The following is a 22,667-nucleotide window of genomic DNA, read 5'->3' as shown; positions in this document are numbered from 1 at the left end:
CTCACCTTTGAAAAGGAACATTTTGTCTAATTGGCTTACCTGGTTTACAACTACATAAAAATCCTTCTATCTCCTTATTAGTTTAAGATAGCATGGTAATCCCTGAACATCTCTTACATCTGAAGTCAAATATCATGTGAGACACAAAGACATCACTACAGAGACAATGAAAAGCTTAAATCAGCCAAGACTACATATCTTAGGAAAGGGTCTATATTATAACATCGAAGTCTAAAAACTTTGAATGTTATAATATCAAACCCAGTAGAGCAAACCCTTTATTTATGTATTTATTTATTTAAATTTGTTGACCGGGAGTGTCCGACTGGATGTAGGTCCATTTCCAGTGGAGGCCCGGGGAGAAAAGCTCCACAGTTAAAATAAACAGACAGTATTTACATTGGATTACATAGTGATTAACAATTTACATAGTAATTACTTACAACATATTTACAGATGAAGAACATAGTACATCAGTAGACAACTAGAATCTTTATCTGTGAAGTGCATACCAGACATTAACAAATGTTACAAGAAGAAGAAGTTCGTGCTGTATAATAAGTACTGGCTTATGAGCATCTGAGCTTGCTATAATCAAGGTAGTTAGTGGAGTGGAAAGAAAGGTAGTGGTTAGATGGGGTGGATGAAATAGCAAAGCTTCAGAAAACCGAATACTCTCCGAGGGAAAGTATTCCATGGGCCGTTTCTGCAGCTTTGCTATTTCCTCAACTGTGGAGTGAAGGTTACGGACCAGGTTAAGGTAAGTGTGCGAATGAAGGTGAGTGTGCGATTGGGCATGGGTTAGGTGAGTTAGGGTTAGGGCGCGGGTCAGGTAAATGTGCGATTGTGTGAACTTGAGGGTTAGGGTGGGGTAGGTGAGTTAGGGCTAGGGAGCGGGTAAGGTGAGTGTGCGATAGTTAGGGACCTTAGGGTTAGGGTTGGGTTAAGGTAAGTTGATAGCTAGTGGTGTATGTCTGGTTTAGTGTAGGGTTTTGTGAAGTGTATGTGTGTGGATTATTTATTTTGGTGTGCTTGAGTTGTGTGTATGTTTGTCGGAACAGCGAATTTTTTCCCTGGGAAAAAAATTTGCTGTTCTGACTGTTCAGTTTTCTGGTGTTTCGATTGAATAGGTTCGATATTATAACATTCGAAGTTTTTAGACTTCGATGTTATAATATAGACCCTTAGAAAACACCGATATCTTTACCATCACAGTGCAAAGTCCTTTTCAAACAAGATTAAAAACAGCCACAATGAAAAATCCTATATATTCCTATTTTGCCATCCTTATGTACATGTTGAAACATTATTTTTTACTTCACCTCCTCACCTATATTAATATTCATCTAAACCTCATACAACCCTTTTTCTGAACTTTCTCAGCCTTCAGCTACCTTATGCTCCTCTTTTAATTTGCAGTAATCTGTATAATACAGACATCATCCAAAAACAGCATACATTTTCTGCTTCATTAAATAGGCAAATTAGTGGACATATCACTGTACCTGCAATCAAACACCAGAATACTGCACAGTACTGAAAGTGACACTTTCCTGTTTGCTTATACCAACTGTAAGCTGCTCAGTTCTGACTGCTGTTCACCCCTTCAAACTGACCCAACAACTACTCCATTTTCATAAATAATTAAAGCTTCATAATACTATAAATGCCTCCCTTTCATCCTCAGCTGCACTCAAACATCATTTTCCAATACGGAATTTGCAATATGCTATCTATTTCTCCACATATTTCTAATCTTCCCATACCACAACTCCTAGATGAGTACTCCTTGGTCATTTTACTGGCTCTTCCTTATCACTAGTATGGCACAATTTTGATAACCATTTTCCATAAACACTGCACTTCTTCTGTTCCTTTTACTTCTTCACCTGCATATGTCCTCTTTCCCCTCAGTTTCCTCTATCTTGACTTTAACACCTTTGTGTACAGGTCATAAAACAGTGTCACTGTATATTCTACTTATGAATATTTTTGTGATATATGCATCAGTGGAAATGCTAATGTAACAACTAACCTTTTAATGTTTCTCATCCACAGAAAACACAGAAATAACTATTTAAGAGGTCTGTGTTTAACCATAGAATAACATTTCCATCGACAGTTCATTCAGTGAACATTCATTTCAGAGAATGGAAAAGTAACTAGTTGGCCAACACTTCCATGTCTGCCATTTTCCCCACTGTAGTGGTCTCAGAATTGGTATATATAGTTGGGGGGGTGGGGGCAAAGCCTCCCATCTGGTTAAGTTTGAAATGCTGCACTTTTTGAGGCAGAAAAGTGTTGGCTAACTATTCACTTTAACTGGTGAAAAAATCAACGTTCCCTGAATGAATGTACAATGGTTAGGGTTCAATGTTTAGCTATTCGATGGAAATGTTATTCAATGGTTAAACATAGACCCCTATTTAAGCTCATTCTTGTTATTGAAATAACCATGTTAATCTAGCTTAGTTGTATGCACTGCACCACACTCTTGGCACTCAGATATTTCCTAATTGCCAATATCCTCTTTTTATTACTGTAAAATTTTCTGTATTGTAAACTAAAACAGCTTTATGCATCTATCTTAAAAATGCATTTCTGTTTGAACTTAATTATTTATCAGATAATTTTCAAATAATGTATCCAAATATTTCTACATCTTTGCCTTTGGCCCAGGACAAAGCTGTAAAGAGTCTTGTGACTAGCCCACCTACCCAGTTAACAGTTGTAAAATAAATAAACAAAAATAAGCAAGTATGTCAATGTATAAAATTTATTCAGATAGCTTATTGAGTACATCTCTTGGTGTGGCCCCCATAATGGTATCATTTATATTAATAACTTCATTAAGCCTTATGATTTTTTGGAAACACCTCAGCTGCTGATACAGTACTAAATGGAAGTTCTAGAATTCTATATCTTCACACAGATGAATTAAATGTACATAACTTGGAACTTTCATCCTCAAGCTTTATAAAATACATTGCTTCTGATATAATAGACATATCTTCAGACATACAAGTTTGATAATACTCTCCTTTTATAACTTTATATAAGTCATGTGTAACTATACAAATACTAATTTCATCTGGATTTACTGCAATGATCATGTTGTTGACATATTAAACATGACCTTTTTGTTTCTGCTCCATTTGCCTTACTGTTTCTCATTTGTCACTATCACAGCTGGTGGAACTTTCCATGGATTATGCCATGTTGGTTGCACTGTGGAATCTATCTGAATGTGGTAGACTTTTGGTAAACAGTTTAATCCAGTAAATAAATCTGAACTCAAAGCAAATCATCGCATTTTGTGATCTATCCTTTAATTCTACATTCTCAGTACAAATTATTTTACCATACTATGTTTCTGACAATTCAGATGATCCAGTATAGATGGTACACTTGTAATATCAACTTTCTGAAGGAGGATTGTATTTTTATTCTTATACTCAGACATACACATGCTCTGACCTTGCTGTGCATGATGCCCAGAACAAGTTAACAGATCACACAATAGTGTCTCCTTATGACTCAATTCTTCAATACTCAGTGACTGTTTCTGACCCAGTGCTTCAAATGTTTAAACAGACATTACATTACACTATACTTTTGTGACTAGTGTAAAGGTTACTGCTAAATTTGATATAATTATGTGTTGTTCCTCTCATATTTTTGACTCAGTTTGTTTTCATATTGACTTTACTTTTATCTCACACAATTCAAACTGCGTATGTTCTCAACACAAATCATACTCACTGTAGGCATTTCAAGCAACAGACACATTATAGATATTCAGATAAATGCAAATCAGAGGCTAACTTTCCAAAACCATGAAACAAAAGGTAACAACAGGTAGAAAATTAAAAAAGAAACTCATTAAAATGGTCTATGTCATGAAAAGGATGGTTCAGTTAACTAGCTACTTCTGTGATAAACATTCAATAAAAGTACTAGTATAAACTACATAGCTAACAGTCCATATTGCACCTTTAAAATCAGCAATGATCAGGTAACTGTCTTTAGCAGAACAGTGTACAAGTTAGATTATGTCTCTCATCACCTGGGTTCATACTGGTGAAATATGAATTCTTTAAGTAGTGCCTTTTAGATAAGCAAAACAAAAGTCTTAGGTACACTAGTAATGTCTCTAAAATAATATACTTATGGATTAACAAACAAAAAGACTCTGGCATGCAAATCCTTCCCAGAAGATTTCCAGTAATTTACTTTGGATCTCAACTATCAGGACTTCCATTGACACTACCAAAATTCCAAACAAAGATTCCTATCTTAGAAGTGACTGCTGCAGCCTTGGTGTGTCTCTCCTTTACAAAATACTCCAGTCTTCTCAGGACTCCCAAACTAGCAACTTCTGCTACAAAGTGAATTCTCTGGCCTTATAAAGGTACCAGTCAACAGCAACTTCTCCTTAAATGGCTTCAGGTATTTTCAATTAAAGGTAATCAGGAAACTAGTCTTGATTGGTGCTTCTGTGAATTTTCTCCTAATATAAACCTGTTGTTAAAATTGTGTGATTTCTCTCTTGCTTTTTGTGTTTAAATGTTATGTTCATGTAAGAAATATTTAAAAATATTTAAAAATCTTGTTAAATAAGTTAATCTCATATATAGATGGTTTTAACCTGCAATTATAAATGTGCATCATGTGTAACTCAAATATGGAGCTTTTCTCCTCAGGCCTCCACTGAAAATAGGTTTTGCCCAGCCAGACTTTTTCTGGTCAACAAAGACAAATAAATAAATAAATTGTAATATTCTGTTTCAGTCCCAGCCTTGCACATGTGATTCTTTGGCCTTATAAAGGCACCAGTCAACAACTACGTCTCCTTAAGAGACTACAGGTGTTTTCACTTAAAGCTGACCATGTGACCAGTCTCTATGCCTGCTTCTGTGCATTTTCTCCTAATATAAACCAGTTGTCTCCACTTTGTGATACTCCATTTCAGTCCTAATTTTGCACTATTATACCATATGACTGTACCATGCCTAGTAATGCCATCCATTAGGCAGTTTCCTAGTAGAGCCATTATGCTGTGTTATGCCATAAATAACTAATTTTCCTTACACTGCTCTAATCCATGCAGACTCTTTGATTATAATTATTTGTTTACTTTTACATAATTGTTTCTTCTGATACAGCTTCTGCATCTTCAGTAATAGCTGGGCATTTCTATTTGTAATGCTTATAGTACACCTACTGCACAAGGATTGTCTGTGGTGTATTTGAACTGATTCTCATCCTTGACTTCATCAGTCATTTTATTGAATTTTTACTCATTTTCAGCTTTCCATCCCACAAGTTACTTTATATACATCAAGATCTTGACTGGGCTGTTTGAATTGTGACAGTATTTTCACTCACTCTGCACACTTTCTTTAATGTTAAACCTTATTCGTTCAGTAATCTGCCCCCTGTCTGTTTATTTTTTTATAGCAAACATCATTTTGTCACATACTAATGAATTGTGTAACTCCCATTATTCACTTGTAGTTTACTAGGTATTTTAATCAGTTTCTATAGTAGTCTGTAATAACCTTATTTTAAATTCTTTCTAGAATATATATGTAGTTATATAAATAAAGCTACCAAACTTTGCCAGCATATTCAGAACTGAGGCAACTTAGGACATTGAACAAAGATGATGCTGCTTTTACAATTTAAGCAGTAATGGGTTTCCTTGTTCCTAATATCTAAATTGCTATTGAAATGCAGAAGTCATTTTTTCTTGTGAAACACAAGTGCTTGAATCAAGCTATTTGAAGCACTGGGCTTTAAAACTGGTAATTTTCTCAGAATTCTCAAGAGAAAGGCATATACTTGTTTGACTTTTTTTCCCAGAAAACAAGTACTTTCTTTTTCTGCAAGTAATAGTGGTACTGGATATGATATAATTGTTTACTATCAAAATGATGAAAGTCACAATTTTTTTGAATCACTTAAGTGAGCCATTAGGTTGAATTTTGCAATGTTGTATTGAGAAAATGCCGAAAATGACTAAAGCAATGTTCGACATTCGGCCATGTTCGAAACCTCCGACATTAATTAAACTGTAGTCTGTGATGTACTGTACTGTTGCACTAAAACAATATGTTAATTTAGTTTTTTTTTTTAAATGACAATAGTGTAAAACTAGTTTACATGTTTGCATGTACAATTTTGCAGGATGGCAAGCCCCCTTGCACCCCCACATCACCGCCACATTAAATATACCAACTCTGAGATTGCACTACAGTAAAGACGAGAGCAAACTTCCTGATACACACTGTAAATGGGTTTTGCCCAGCCAGACTTTTTCTGGTCAACAAAGACAAATAAATAAATAAATGGTAATATTCTGTTTCAGTCCCAGCCTTGCACATGCGATTCTTTGGCCTTATAAAGGCACCAGTCAACAACTACGTCTCCTTAAGAGACTTCAGGTGTTTTCACTTAAAGCTGACCATGTGACCAGTCTCTATGCCTGCTTCTGTGCATTTTCTCCTAATATAAACCAGTTGTCTCCACTTTGTGATACTCCATTTCAGTCCTAATTTTGTACTATTATACCATATGACTGTATCATGCCTAGTAATGCCATCCATTAGGCAGTTTCCCAGTAGAGCCATTATGCTGTGTTATGCCATAAATAACTAATTTTCCTTACACTGCTCTAATCCATGCAGACTCTTTGATTATAATTATTTGTTTACTTTTACATAATTGTTTCTTCTGATACAGCTTCTGCATCTTCAGTAATAGCTGGGCATTTCTATTTGTAATGCTTATAGTACACCTACTGCACAAGGATTGTCTGTGGTGTATTTGAACTGATTCTCATCCTTGACTTCATCAGTCATTTTATTGAATTTTTACTCTTCAGCTTTCCATCCCACAAGTTACTTTATATACATCAAGATCTTGACTGGGCTGTTTGAATTGTGACAGTATTTTCACTCACTCTGCACACTTTATTTAATGTTAAACCTTATTCGTTCAGTAATCTGCCCCGTCTGTTTATTTTTTTATAGCAAACATAATTTTGTCACATACTAATGAATTGTGTAACTCCCATTATTCACTTGTAGTTTACTAGGTATTTTAATCAGTTTCTATAGTAGTCTGTAATAACCTTATTTTAAATTCTTTCTAGAATATATATGTAGTTATATAAATAAAGCTACCAAACTTTGCCAGCATATTCAGAACTGAGGCAACTTAGGACATTGAACAAAGATGATGCTGCTTTTACAATTTAAGCAGTAATGGGTTTCCTTGTTCCTAATATCTAAATTGCTATTGAAATGCAGAAGTCATTTTTTCTTGTGAAACACAAGTGCTTGAATCAAGCTATTTGAAGCACTGTGCTTTAAAACTGGTAATTTTCTCAGAATTCTCAAGAGAAAGACATATACTTGTTTGACTTTTTTTCCCAGAAAACAAGTACTTTCTTTTTCTGCAAGTAATAGTGGTACTGGATATGATATAATTGTTTACTATCAAAATGTTGAAAGTCACAATTTTTTTGAATCACTTAAGTGAGCCATTAGGTTGAATTTTGCAATGTTGTATTGAGAAAATGCCGAAAATGACTAAAGCAATGTTCGACATTCGGCCATGTTCGAAACCTCCGACATTAATTAAACTGTAGTCTGTGATGTACTGTACTGTTGCACTAAAACAATATGTTAATTTAGTTTTTTTTTTTAAATGACAATAGTGTAAAACTAGTTTACATGTTTGCATGTACAATTTTGCAGGATGGCAAGCCCCCTTGCACCCCCACATCACCGCCGCATTAAATATACCAACTCTGAGATTGCACTACAGTAAAGACGAGAGAAAACTTCCTGATACACACTGTATTGCATTCTCCTATCAAAACATCGACCTCTAAAACACGATTGCACAACATCGAATCCGCTCTTGACTTTCAGTTTATTTATTCAGAGTATCTTTGTTCGTGATTTGTTCCACTTGGTCAAGTGATTCCACATATGTGGAATCCGAGTAAGTGTCATTTCACATTTTGATAGTAAACTGACTGTAATATGTAATAGGGAATGCCTCTACACAAGTGATGTGGGCTTGCTTCCACATCAAACATTAATTCCAGACAAATGTCTATTTGGTCTTCTGATCTCATATGTCTACATTTGAGGTGGAATCTGCTATTTTTGAGAAGAGCCAGTATTACTTATGCCCACATGTGTTGTAACTTTATTGTACTGCATGCAACTTCAAATCATGTACACCATATTTTTTTAGTTCCTCTTGCTATCCATTTATAAGAACATTTTCTTCAGCTTAATTTATCAAGCTTGTTGCTGCTGAAATGTTATTTGCCAATTTTTTTACTGTAACCTAGTACAGCAACTACCATCTAGTCTTTATTAAACAATTTTATTACTGGTTCAGTAAAGAAATAACCATTGTTTGCATGTATTGTTCAATTAACATACATGCATTAGTAATCAGCTAGTCATTCCCTAGCTTCCACTTCCTTAATTCCAAGGCTGTTAAGGATTTTTTTCTATATATGATAATCTACATTGATGACTTACAGTTCTGAATTTAGAAGTTGTTTCTTTCTTCTTTTTGTTTGTATAATCAATTTGCAGATTGTGCCTTTCCATTGTTTTAATGTTTTTCAACTGTTCATAGTTACAATTTAGAAGATTCTACTTTAAGACATCCATCTGTTAGTTCTTTTTGAATAGATGATTCTGAGCCATTACATTTATTTTTCTATACTGTAATTAACTGATGTACAGTTAGCAGTTTTAAAAACACATGAACTACATTTATGCCTTATATGTTTGTTTTTTTAATCCATTTTTAACCATAATAAAAGCGTTAAAGAAACCATTTTAGGCAGTTGTCTTATCTCAGTCAGAAATCAAATCAAATAGAAAAGAGCTGTTTATGTTTATTTTTGAGTGCACAAATCATAATGATAAAGTTCTTCTGTCTAGCAGTCCCTGTTTTCTTCTTCTTTTGTCATGTTATTTTTCATCAAATAGTAACATTGTAACATGTATTCTTTACAGATATCGTAGTTCTTATTGCCTCTGTGGCAGTTGTTTCTGCTGGAACTCAGGGTAACATTTTTGCAACTTCTGCACTCAGAAGTCTCCGCTTTCTGCAAATCCTACGGATGGTGCGGATGGACAGAAGAGGAGGAACGTGGAAGTTGTTAGGCTCGGTTGTTTATGCACACAGTAAGGTGAGTAAAGTTGGCATCCAAGAGTAGCTATATTTTTAACATACTTTTTAAGAGGAAGTTGACAATAAGGGCTAACTAGACATGCTCATGTTCATTTTAACATTTTTCCCAAATATCTTATCAGTTCCTAAAGTCATCTCTTATGAATGCGTGCTTCTGTATAACAACACTTCACTGTAGTCAGCACAGAACTTTTGATTTGTGTTATAGTAGCACAAGTGTAAAAGGTTTGTACAAATGCTTAACTCTTTTATGTTCATTTTGTCTTGAAAAAAAATGGTAAGAATTTGAAGAGGTATTTCAAAAAGTAGAATCCTACCTACCAGTTTATAATCCTGCTTGTATTGTTTTCCTAGTGTTAGCCATTGTAGTTTTAGGAAATAAGTTGCTTGCGGCATTTATATTTATTAATTACTGTATCTTGTTTTATTCACAGGAGCTAATTACAGCTTGGTACATTGGATTTTTAGTTTTAATCTTCTCATCTTTCCTTGTGTACCTTGTGGAAAAAGAAGAAAATGCACAATTTTCTACTTACGCTGATGCACTCTGGTGGGGTACAGTAAGTATTCACATATATATGCAACTGTTTATATTTCTCCAAGCTTTCCATAATAATTGTGAATACAGAACTAGAAGCCTAGGGGGCATTTTTAATTATTGTTGTGGGATATAACAAGGTCAAAGCTAATTTAAGAAATATACTGTACAGTGATATTGCATATCAGCATCACAGTTAAGAGATATTGCAGTTCACATTTAGATTAGCAGTTTTAGACAATATCATTCTGAATGTATTATTTCCAGTTAATCATTCAGGTGTTTAATCTCAAATCCCAGTTTCTAGTTCAGACATAATTCTTATCACCCCAACAGTTTTTTTTCTGATTTAAGAACATTCACAAGGAAAATCTTTAATTTTGTACTGTAAATTTCTTTTATCATTCCTAGCTTCTCACAAACCAAATGGTATAAAATATTTCACTTAATTTATTTAAGTGTTATGATGCGATTAAATAGTTGAAATGAAAATAATTAAATAAATAAAACAAAAACAAAGAAACTAGCGGCCTTAAAACTTTGTTGATGAGCTCAGTCACAAAGATTTCCAAAAATCATGAAACCCAGTTAGTGTTCCAAAGCAACAAGCCTTCATCACAGACAAGAGATCCTCAGTAACAAAAAATTAGAAATATTTTAACAATGTTAAACATATCAGCTTTTATATACTCAGAAGTAGGTGCGGAAAAAGTACATATTGTCTAATTTTAAACCAGTCTATTCAAGGCAAACAGTATAAACAGGGCCATAAAAGTGCATTTTAGAACAAGTACCCACTCCTGCACACTACTACTGATTACATCAGATTAAATCCTAGTTAAAGAAAACACTACCTATGTGCAGCACATATTCCTAAATTAGGTATTAAAAAAAGTATAAAATACACATTAAAAAAAATCGCTTTTGGCTACCTAATGCAATAAAGCCTTCATCAGGTCTGTGACAAGAACTAAAATCAAGAAAAAACACATAGCTATCTAACTATAAACATAATCTAACTAGAACACTTTAAATATAAATACATCTGTCTAATAATATCATCTAGTAAATATCCATCCATGTGATTTGTGTGCATAAAAACTAAGTAACAGCTTACAGAAAATGTCAGTGCTTTGCAAAAAAAAAAAAAAAAACTGTCATGACAGTTTTCATGTTTACAGCCCCAAAAAACTAGTAGAAAAAAACATATAGAAATACAGAAAACAGTGGATGAAGTAAACTAGTAATGTATAAAATTGTGCAGGTGTGTGCATGAGTAAGCATGAATGTCCACCAGTATGATTAATGGGGGAATTATACCAATACTAGATGGTAGCAGTGTCATGGACAAAAATGTGTGTTTTGAATTTAGCATTTAAATCTCTGGTATGATGCAATAAATCTAATCAAAGCAGAACTGAGGTTAAAGTAACTAAACATATATACATTTATACACATTTTACACATTACTATTATTATTATTGTTATTATTTAGTATATTTAGTACTAACAATATTTTCTCAAACAATCCCTAAATTACCTTTACAGATTGTATGACAGCTTAAGTAAATTCAATGCACTCTTAACAGAGCAATAATAGTTAATTCTTGGTTTTCTGAATGCATTTAATTTCATATGCCAGCATAATTCCTTTTTCTCCAAAACACCAATGTCTCCTTGAAGCCCATCCATCTTCATACAGTCCAGAATGATACAGTTAAAACCAGAATATCTGAACTGTTCTAATAAGTGTTTGGATAAGGTGTTCATCTGGTATTTACATCTGATGTCAAAAAGATGACCAAAAATCATCCTTTTCAGTTTATTCATATTCTTATCCACATAAAATGCAGGGCAGTCATTACACATGGCCCTACATACAACTTTCTCAGTACTATACTTACCACCTACTGAAGATTTCACCATCTTTTTAAGATACAGGTACTCAAATGAATGGCACTCCATCAAGTATTCGCAAAAAGTGCAGTTAGGTGGCCCACAAATTTTACTGCTCATGCCATCCTGCTGTTCTTTATTTTTCTTTTCCATAGCTACTTATGCTTCTGCTCTTTTTATTTACAAAATTAGGATGATCTCCTAAATCTCTTACAAGCTGCTGGAGAGCTCAATTCTCCCTAATAATGGCTTTAATTGTATTGAAATCCCAGGTGTAAGTTAGAAAGCAGCTGTCCTTACTTTTCTCTTCTTTTGGGTTAGGGTGCCCTTTTTGCATAATTCAACCAAAAGGTTTATTCCACATTGGGTTATTGTTAGTTTAAGAATCTCTAATGGGATCCAAGATTAATTTTAACATGTTTGATTCATATCCTCTGGTTAAGAAATCATTTTCAAGATAATTCATATTTTTGAGAAAAGGGGCTAAATCTGTGGTAATGCATGCTAACCTGTAGCCCTGTGATTTCATTACATTGTGCTTAGTTTTTACTGGATGCATAATGTCTCTGTGAACTAAGTAATTCACTCTTATGGGTTTTCTGTATAAGTAACTAATTCATTTTCCTCTGTTTTTATCAGTATTGATAGTCATATCAAGGAACTGCACTGACTTTGAGCTAATGGAAGTGGTAAATTTCAGGCATGAGATGGAGTTATTGATGTAATGGATAAAACCAGTGAGTTTAGATTTCTCACCTTACCAGACTATACATCATCAATAAAGCAAAATGGTCATAAAACTCTGGTATGCACTTTGTAGTACAAATTCCTCCTCCCACTTGCCTAAGTCTACATTGGCCAGGCTAGGGGCCATAGCTGCACCTATGGCTATCCCCTCATCTGTTTGTAAGCCTGGCCATTGAAACTGAAAAAAAACTAATTCAACACCAAGCTTAGTGGCTTTCACAAACATTCATTTTGCCCTTGTGTAGCATTGTTACTTCTGCTATAAGCCTCTGTAGTTGCTTCAGTACAGTGCATGTGTGGTAACACAGTGTAAAGGGCTTCAACTTCAATAGTTACCAAAATGCTTTGTTCAATCACATGCACTTATTTTATTTTTCTTAAAAAATCAAGTGAATCTGAAATAAAAGATGAGTTTTTTTTTCAGCAAGAGGCTGAAGAATAAAATCTAAGTATATGTCTCTGATATGGAACCTCCATTTCCAATTACAGGTCTGTAGGGTGGATCTTCCCTATTCTTATGGGGTTTGGGAATCCCCAAAAAAAACAAGGTAATTTAGGGTGAGGAGTGTTCAAATACTCAAAAAAGTTTTCACTAATAAGTTTTTCATTAAGCATTGTGGTTAGCTTATCTTTCCATTCTATAAATGCAGTTTTAACCTCCTCAAAGGAATGTTTAGAATAAACCTCAGGTGCGTTTGGCATGTTCTCTAATTTCATTATATAACTGTCAGTATCTGTAACAAATATGCCCCAACCCTTGTCAGCCTTCATATGATGTCTAGTTCTATCATTGCTCAAATTCTTAAGTGCTAATACCTCATCCTTTGAAATATTATAAAACTTACATTTTGGTGTTTATTGAGAGCCGATCTTATGTCGGGCTTGCATTTTGTCTTGAAGGCTGTAAATGTAGGAAGCAGTAGGGAGGCAAAAACTACTGGGTTTTTTCATTTTTTCTTTGATGGGTTTATCTTCCTCCATGTAATTTTTCTTGTGACATACACGTTTCAAATTCAACTTCCTTACATACATTTTTAAATCAATGATGGTCTGTGTCTCATTGCTCCTTCCCTGAGGTATGAATGTAAGTCCTCTGTTAAGCACTTTTTCTTCAATGCTGTCAGTGGTTTCTGTGAATGATTCCAGATCTGGGGGCTAATTCTGTCCACAGGCTTATGGCCCTGATGGGCGGAAGTTGTTCCCCAAGTACCTCAACTCTCTCTCTCCCCTGTCCACTGCTTCCTCCTCAAGTTCTTCTGGTTCTCCCTCCTTGGGTTCAGATGGTAACTCTCTTCTCTTTGGAACCTCGGTGAGCTGTATCTCTGGTTGTAATTATAATTGTTGTGATCATAATTCTTGTTCATGTGTACTGGGCTCTGGTGCTGTGAGCCCTGGGAGTTGTATTGTGGCTGGGTAGGATTCCAGTCTTCTCACATGTTTGTATACACACACACACACATACACATATGTGTGTGTGTGTGTGTATATATATATATATATATATATATATATATATATATATATATATATATATCTATATATAAAGTCTTTATATATTGCAGTTTATACTATCTGTACAATTGTTATTGTCACATGATCAAGGTTGTGACTGAAAATGGTCCCTAGATCAATCCTCTTAACCAGTTAATATAGCCAACATAAAGCATAAATAAAAATATCCCAACAGATCATTATGATCGCAAAATTTAAACAAAGGGACAACTATCATATGGATAGTCTAATTCTCAGTAAATGTAATTAAGCAGTGGAATTCAATACCAGAAACTTTTTTTAAAGTATTTGCATTCTATGTGATTATTTTCTTGTAATTCACTGATAGATTAACCAAGCAATGTAACTTCAGTTGTTTCTCTAACAAATTAGCCTTCTAAGTCTCACCTTACCCTGTTTTTAATCAATATCTTGGAGCTATGTGTTCCCACTTCATTATTCCACTACTCTGCATCGGTCAAAGTATACTGTTCATTATTTGTGACATACTTTTTTCAATGTTATTTTAGAAGCTTTTTTCATTTCCTTTCTAAACTACACACCTTTTCTAATAATTCTACTCTGCTTTCTTTCCAGACACTTCCCACCCAGGACGTCTCCCACTTTAACAAATCCCCTATCTCTTAACTGTTTCAATCTCCTTCCTTCTGATTTTTCCCACAATGCTATCTTTCTGTAACTCCCTCAGCCTCACAACACCTGATGTTGTACAGTCTTAGTTCAATAAATAGCTCCTCTCCCAGGCCCATGCTTACAGTTATCAAGGTTATCAGAACTTGTCAGAGATTTGGGATCCATGGCTATGCTTAAAAAGGCCCTTGTGGTCGTTAGCCTAGTAAACACCTATGAACCTTATACTTGTAACTCATTTCTTCTTGTTTTCTTTTAACCCACCATTTGTACAGGTGATTATTGCACACGGGAATTATCTGTCACTTTTATTACATCCAGTGTTGTACTTTCTTATTTTTCTGATCATCCTAGTGTTTAATATGACACAAATTTCTCTTTGATTACTTGATGTGTGTGTACTTTTGTGTCTAACATGTCCTTATGACTGTCATGCTACAGATTTGTATTTCATTGCTTAATTTCTATTAACTATTTCATTGTGTATTTTAGTTATATGTCTATTGATCTAGGCTGAACCTGAAAATGATCCACTGATATCACTGAACTATCCTGAATAACAAATCTAAATAAATAAACAATCAAGTAAACAACTGGATAAAGAAATTATTCTGTTGATTGTGAAATGTTTAATAAATTGAGCTTTATTTCCTGAGATGCCACGGAAAAAAGATTGCTAGACCAGCCAGACTATCATGGTCAAGAAATAGAAATAACTATATAAATACCTAAATAAGTGTGCTAAATTTCAAAAGGAATCTTGTGACATAATTGTGATGTGTGTTCTCTAATCACTATTGTCGTTTCCCAATCCTTAAGAAGTATTTTCCAGTAATACATTCCACTCTGCACATATGTATAGTTTAAATTCAACATGATTACTTTTTGCATTTCTTTCCAAACATCTGACTTGCATTATTGTCTTAGAGTTTTACATGCTTCATAAGCATTTTCAAATTTCAATCAAGGATTCACTTGAGAAGAACCAGCAAACTTCTCAGTTTCATAATTTTGATCAACAACCTGCAGTCTTTTGAACATAATTTTTTTTATCTCTATACATTTTATTAAAACCATTTACAGGTTACCTGTATCCACTAGGAACATAGGTGCCAAGCCAGGGATGAATTTCCTGTTCCCCATCCAATAGTCCAAGTTATACTTGAATTGGGTTAGGCAGGAACTCTCCTTCACATGGATAGGGAGGCTGTTACAGAGATGGGGTAATCTCTGGTATACATACCTGTCTGTCCAGCAAGTCCTATTATTTCACAGGCAAGGTTTAAGTCTTTGGAACTGGTCATTCTGGTCCTGTTTGTTTAGCTGATATGCAGGAGGTCCATCAGAGTGGGGTCTGGCAATGCCCTGTATGCCAGGCATAGGTCTCCCCTCAACAGCCTGTAGGAGATTGTGAAATGTTTAATAAATTGAGCTTTATTTCCTGAGATGCCATGGAAAAAAAAGATTGCTAGACCAGCCAGACTATCATGGTCAAGAAATGAAAATAAATATATAAATATCTAAATAAGTGTGCTAAAATTGAAAGGAATCTTTTCCTAAAGTTAAGAATCAAAACTGTACCCATGCAGGGATAGGGCCTTTATGTGGTCTGCATAGGACATTTTACTTGTGCCTTGTATTCTTTTAGTGAGGAACCTCTGTGGACATTCTGGTTTTTGGATATGTCTGGTTAAATACATAACAAAGGGGGCATTGTACACAATAATAGGTCTGATGAATGCCAAATACAGTGGAACAATGATTCCTTGGACCTAGATGCCATACTTTTGTTTATAAGTTGCGCAACATAGAATGTTTTCCACACTACTTTAGACACATGATGGTCAAAGGCTAGATTATTGTTTATGTGTGTCCCCAAGTCCCTGACTACTGACTCAAATCTAAGGGGTGTTTTGTCAATATGATAGTTACCAGAGGTGGATGATTTACTGAAGGATATTATTATTAATTTCCTGGCATTTAGTTTTTTTAGTCCATGGCTCTAACACCAGTTGTTTGTCTGTGTCAGCCCTTCCTGGAGAACATTTGTGTCAGTATGGGATTCAATTACAGTTCCTAATTTGCAATCATCTGCAAATTCAGTCAGAAGTAAATGCCAAAAGGGAGTGGTCCAAGGACTGATGCCTGAGGAACTCTACTTGTGACTGGCCTCTTTGTAGAGGTACACTCCCCAATTTTAACTTCCTGGTTCCTGTCTGAGAGCCATTTGGCTATCCACTGGATGACATGCAGGTTTGTGACTAATCTCTTGAGTTTTTTAACAATGCCCAAGTGGGGTATTGTGCCAAATGCCTTGGTCAGGTCAAGGTAGGCAGTTGTGAACCATTTTTCTCTCATCCATTGCTTTGGTAACCCTCTCAAAGAAGTCCACCAGGTTAAGTAGGCATGACCTGCCCTTGATGAAACCAAATTGGGTTGGGTACATTGTCCGGAGGTTTACTATATCATTATTGATCATGTCCATGATAAGTCTTTCCATAGCTTTGCATAAAAGACATGATTCTAGTGAATTTATATTAAAAAAGCCCAGTGTTCCTTTTCTTGCTTATAACAACAAATGCTACATGAAACTTAAATTTGAATTGTAGGGACAGTATCATAGTTGCTTTTGTCATCTTCATTACTGATGTTTATATGCTTCTCTGGGTGCTGCTAACCACCAGGCTTCACCCAGTTGGACATGGTCTATTTATTGCCTTACCAAGGAGTTTCATCTGGAAACAGTACAGCAGCTGTATAGAGGTAGACATCATTCAGGCAGCCATAATGCTGTTTTATGTCCAGCTATTATTCCAGTAATGATGATATTTGTAACAGCCTAACCCCATATTGGGGAGGGGGACATACAATTCACATTATTACTGAAGGGGATGACAATGCCTTCCCCATGTGAATGCACCCCTTCTGTATTGAATTCTGTAATTAAGTGCTGGCTTGGTGAAGTTATACTCCACCACCAGGCTGATCATTTGCATCATCACCCCTCTTCTGAGGAATTGTGGCAGTACACAGCATGCTGTACTTCACCCTGCCCTCTAGGTTGAGTATAGGTTCATAGGTTGGTACTAAACTATCGGCCTTAGGGCCTATACAAGCCTAGCAATAACAATTCCCTGGCTAATTCTTCCCACACTATTTACTTCCTTGGACCCCTGTCTAGCAGGGCAAGTGACGTGATCCCCGGGGTGAATTTCCTTTCTCCCATCCAATCATCAAGGTTCCTTTTGAAGAGGGCCAAAAAGGCGCTCTGCTTGACATGTATGGGCAGTCTACTCGAGAGTCTGGGGAGTCTCTGTGTCAGGAACCTATCCCTCCAGCATGTTTTGTTTATTGTGATGACAAAGTTTAGATCCCTGGAGCATGTGGCTCTGAGGGATTGGGATTTCTTTAAGTGTAGCATGTCCAACAGCTCTGGGTTTGACATGGCCTTGTATGTTAAGCAGAGATCGCCTCAGAGTAGACTATATGCGACAGAGTATAGCTGGAGTTTTTTTAGGGTGGTCAGCATAGGGCATCTGCTTTAGGCCTGTGATTCTTTTAGTGAGGTATTTCTGCGACCTTTCCAGTTGTTGCAGATGTCTTGAGAGGTACATACCAAACGGGGCATTGTATTCTATAATGGGTCTAATGAGGGATGAGTTCAGTGGGACAATGACCTCCTTTTTTCTGGATGAAAAGCCCTTAGTGATGAGGTGTGCCACATACAAGGATTTCCTGACTGTTGTGGCAATGTGGTTATTGAAGGTGAGACCACTGTCCACCTGTATCCCTAAGTCTCTTATCACACTTTCGGTGTTTAGTGTACTGCCACCTATGTGGTAATTCACAGATACATGTTTTTTTCCCTAAGGGGATAACTATACATTTCTTGGCACTGAGCTTGAGCCCATGGCTCTGGCAACAAGCATCTGTTTCTGTAAGGCCCTTTTGTAGAGTATCCACATAATTTGGGGATTCAATAATGGCTCCCAGTTTGCAGTCATCTGCAAACATTGTTAGCCAGAGTCCTTTAGTGTTGGTCTGTACTTCAGAGAAGTAGATGCCAAACAAGAGAGGTCCCAGGACCGAACCCTGAGATACTCCACTTGTCACTTGTCTGGAGCTGGATTTGGAGTCAGCTACTTTTACAGTGCGGGTTCTGTCAGTAAGCCAGTTGGCAACCCATTGAGTGACATAGGTATTAATGCCCAGCTTAGTAAGTTTATCTATGATTCCAGAGTGGGGAATTGGTCAAAGGCCTTGGAGAGGTCCAGATAGGCTGTGTGTACTGCCTTACCCACGTCCACTGCTCTGGAGACTGATTCAAAGAAGTCAATCAGGTTCAGGAGATAAGATCGCCCTTCATGAATCCAAACTGGATGGGGTCCAGTGTTTTAAGGTTGCCAATGTCTTTTTTTATATGTTCCATGATAATACGTTCCATGGACTTGCAGATCAGGCTTGTCAGACTGATGGGGCGGTAGTTCCTGGTATCCAAGGTGGATCCCCCCTTGTGGAGTGGAATAACTGTAGCTGTGCTCCACTCAGTGGGCACGAAGCCTGAGGTGAGGGTATGATTAAACATGACACTTTGGTGAGGTGCCACTTCATTTTGTAGTTCATGTAGTACACAGCCTGGGATGTCATCTGGTCTCATGGATGCTGTATTCTTAGCTTTGTTGAGTGCATTTTTTACCTGTGTGGCCATTATTACTGGAATTTGGCAATCTTCCGGTATTGAGATGGGCCATTTAGGGGGTGACAGGGGGGTGAAGATGGCACTGAATTGATCTGCCAGGATATTGGCAATATCCTTGGGATCAGTATATTTAATACCATTCTGTTTTAGCTCAGAGCAGATGTGAGCATTGCCATTTAGATTCTTTTTTTTTTTAAAACAAGTTTATTGTTTTTAACATACAAAATAAATATCATGACAATTTTATACAAGTAATTAAAATGGAAATGTTTATAACATTCAATAAAATAACCAAAGTATTTACAAAGACATCCACTACAATCAAATCAATTAATGAAACTAAACTACCATGCTATTGAAGTTAAGATTTTTTTAACAAATTTTGTAAATTATCCCATATAATATAGTAAGATGTTTTTCTAGTAGTTCTTGATTTTATTGTCATCAATTCCATATGGCACACTGCAGTCATAACATTTTTAAATTCATTAAACGAAGGAGGTGTATCTGAAATCCAATTTCTGGTTATTATTTTTCTAGCTACTGCTAGAATAGACCATAACAAGGGAAGCTTAACCTTTTTAACACTTTGAGGTACAGGAGTGTTGAATAATATAAGAGATTTAGAAATAATGAAATTATCTGTAAAAAGAGCCTGTAAAAAATCATTGATTGACTTCCAATATTCTTTCAATTTTATACAGTCATAAAACATATGTGCCCAATCAGCATTAATTTCTACATTACATCTTTTACATAGATTGTCTTTATTATTTATTTTATTCATCATCAAAGGTGTATAAAAGGATCTATGTAAAAATTTCCAAGTAAAAAGTCTCCAGATAATGGAAGAAGTAGTTTTATAAGCAGATTCCAATATGTATTGTTTATCTTGTTGATTTGGTAATTCACCATTAATGGAAGTGAAATAGTTCCAATAGGTATCTACATTGTAATAAGTTTCTTCTCTAATAATTTTATGTATGTATGAAAGCTTACCTTTATCAGAAACTTTATGTTGTAAATTTAATATCAAGTAATCAATCAGTATTGGAATAGATTCTTTAACTGTTATAGACATTAAATCAATTTTATTAATGAGATGTTGTCTAAAGGTCTGAACTTCTAACCAACAAGTTTCTCTCAGATCCAATTCTTGTTTTAAGAAGTCTAAATTTTTAACTTTATTATCAGATAGCAACTGATACCAGTACTTTAGATCATTTTCTGTGACTAAATGAGTTCTTTCAGAAGTGGATGACAAAAGCATACCTTGTGTATACATTATAGGAAATATAATAAAATTCCATTCCTTATACTTAGGATGCATGAATATAAAATTACGATAACTAATAATAATGTTTAATGGATAACTAACTATATATTTTGGTGTAATAGGTGAAGTACAAAATTCTTTTAGTAACCATAGCATGGAGTTATTTACAATCATATTTTTATGTATTAAAGAGATTTTCATGAAGTGAATACTAATTAGTTCCCAGTAATCTTTCCATTTTGCAACATATGACTGATCTATTAACAAAGTAATAACTTTTATAATAGAAGAGATAGTATATAAGTTAAAGTCTGGAAAAGAAATGCCCCATTGAGACCAGCTATTAGTATGCTTCTTTAATGCAATTCTAGGTCTATTAGGTGCCCATAGGAAATTTAACATCAGTGTATTCAATTTCTTGATAATTATTTTTGTAGGTGGGAGTATTATTGATTGTATTAAGTATAATATCTTGGGGAATATTATCATTTTAATAATTGTAAGTCTCTCTTCCATAGTAAAAAACATATTATTCCAGGTATTGAAAAGATTTTGTATATTAAGAAGACAGGTATTATAATTATTATGTATAATAGATTTGATATCTTTAGTTAATATTATACCTAGATAAGTTATCTGACCTGAATTGGGAATATATTTACTAAAATCACTAATGAGAACATTTTTTCGTGTATATATAGGTAGTATTTTAGTTTTTTTTCATTGAATATTAAACCAGAAATATTTTTAAAATTCATCATTTTATCAAATAGGGACTGCATAGAAGAATTAGATCCTGCTGATGTAATTAAAACATCATCTGCAAAAAGTTGAATTTTAGATGTTGTATTTTCATCTATTTCAAATCCCTCTATATCAGTACTGTTTCTGATCAGATTAGCCCAAGGCTCCATTATTAAAGTAAATAATAATGGAGAGAGTGGACACCTTGTTTTGTACCTTTAAAATGGGTATTGTTTGTGAGACATATGTTCCTATCTTAATGTAAGCCAATGCTCCTTTATATAAATGTTCAATCAGATTTACAAATGCATCTGAAAAGTTTGTGCACTTCAGTAAGATAAACAAGTAGTCCCAACTTACTGAATCAAATGCTGAACTTATGTCGAGACTAATAAGTGTTAAATCTTTATTTCTCCTATTTGCAAAATCAATTAATGTTAGAGTTCTCCTTATATTATCAAAAGTGTTTCTATTTACAATGAAGCCTGTCTGATCTATATCTATAATGCCTGGGATGATTGTCTTCAATCTATCAGCAAAAATACTCATAAACATTTTATAATCAACATTAAATAATGAAATGGGTCGATAATGAAGTGCATCTAGTTTAATCTTTATTGGGTTTTAAAATTGGTGATATAAATGTGTATTGCCAAGCTGGGGGAGTTATTAGCTCATTTTGGGCCAAAATAAAAACCTTATGTATTAATGAGTATGTACTTTTAGAAAGAATTTTATATATCTCTGGTATAATACCATCATTACCTGGTGCTTTGTTTGATTTAAGCTTGTTTATTTATGTAACAACCTCTGTATATGAAATACTTTTATCCAATAGTTTAGTCTGTAGTTTATTAAGTTTTTTATTCATGTTTGTAGTTATAAATTCCTTTATTTTATCTTTAGGTTCCATGTTAATGTTATTATGATTAATTTTGTGAAAGTGATTTCTAAATTCATCTAATATTTCTGGTAGACTAGAAACATTCTTATTTTTCCTTAGAGAGAAAATTTCTTTGATATGATTTTGCTTATTCAACCTTTTTGTTTTATTTTTAAGTCTATGTAAGTATTTGGGACTTATTGAGTAAGACAAAAACTTGTATTTCTCTAAAGTTATTTTAACTTTATGAGTTAAAATTTCTTTGTATTTCTCATTTAGTTTGTTTATTTCTTCAATGACTTTTTTGTCCATAATATTTTCTTTATTATTATGCTTATAAGAGTCTAGTTTACTTTGAATATCTAATAATTCCTTATCCCAAGATTTCCTTTTATTATTATACCATCTGATACTTTGTCCATATAGATATGATTTTAAAGCATCCCAAACATAAACAATGGAGACTTCAGGAGTATTATTTATTTCTAAAAAATGTTGCACTTCTGAAAGT

At 34.6% G+C, this 22,667-nt stretch overlaps 1 protein-coding gene across 1 annotated transcript in view; it reads left to right on the top strand.

Annotated features, from left to right (window-relative positions):
• Positions 1 to 22,667, top strand: part of KCNQ5 (potassium voltage-gated channel subfamily Q member 5) — a 1,528,448-nt gene that overhangs the window by 634,539 nt on the left and 871,242 nt on the right. The window contains exons 3-4 of the mRNA XM_044077105.1: positions 9,054 to 9,229; positions 9,666 to 9,791. Coding sequence (XP_043933040.1) covers positions 9,054 to 9,229; positions 9,666 to 9,791 — 302 coding nt within the window. The remainder of the gene's footprint in view (positions 1 to 9,053; positions 9,230 to 9,665; positions 9,792 to 22,667) is intronic.

The sequence above is a fragment of the Protopterus annectens genome, chromosome 1.part1 (genome assembly GCF_019279795.1).
Source record: "Protopterus annectens isolate FY-2018-M chromosome 1.part1, PAN1.0, whole genome shotgun sequence".
In the NCBI taxonomy this organism is placed as follows: Eukaryota; Metazoa; Chordata; order Ceratodontiformes; family Protopteridae; genus Protopterus; species Protopterus annectens.
This window is presented reverse-complemented; position numbering and strand designations above follow the sequence as displayed.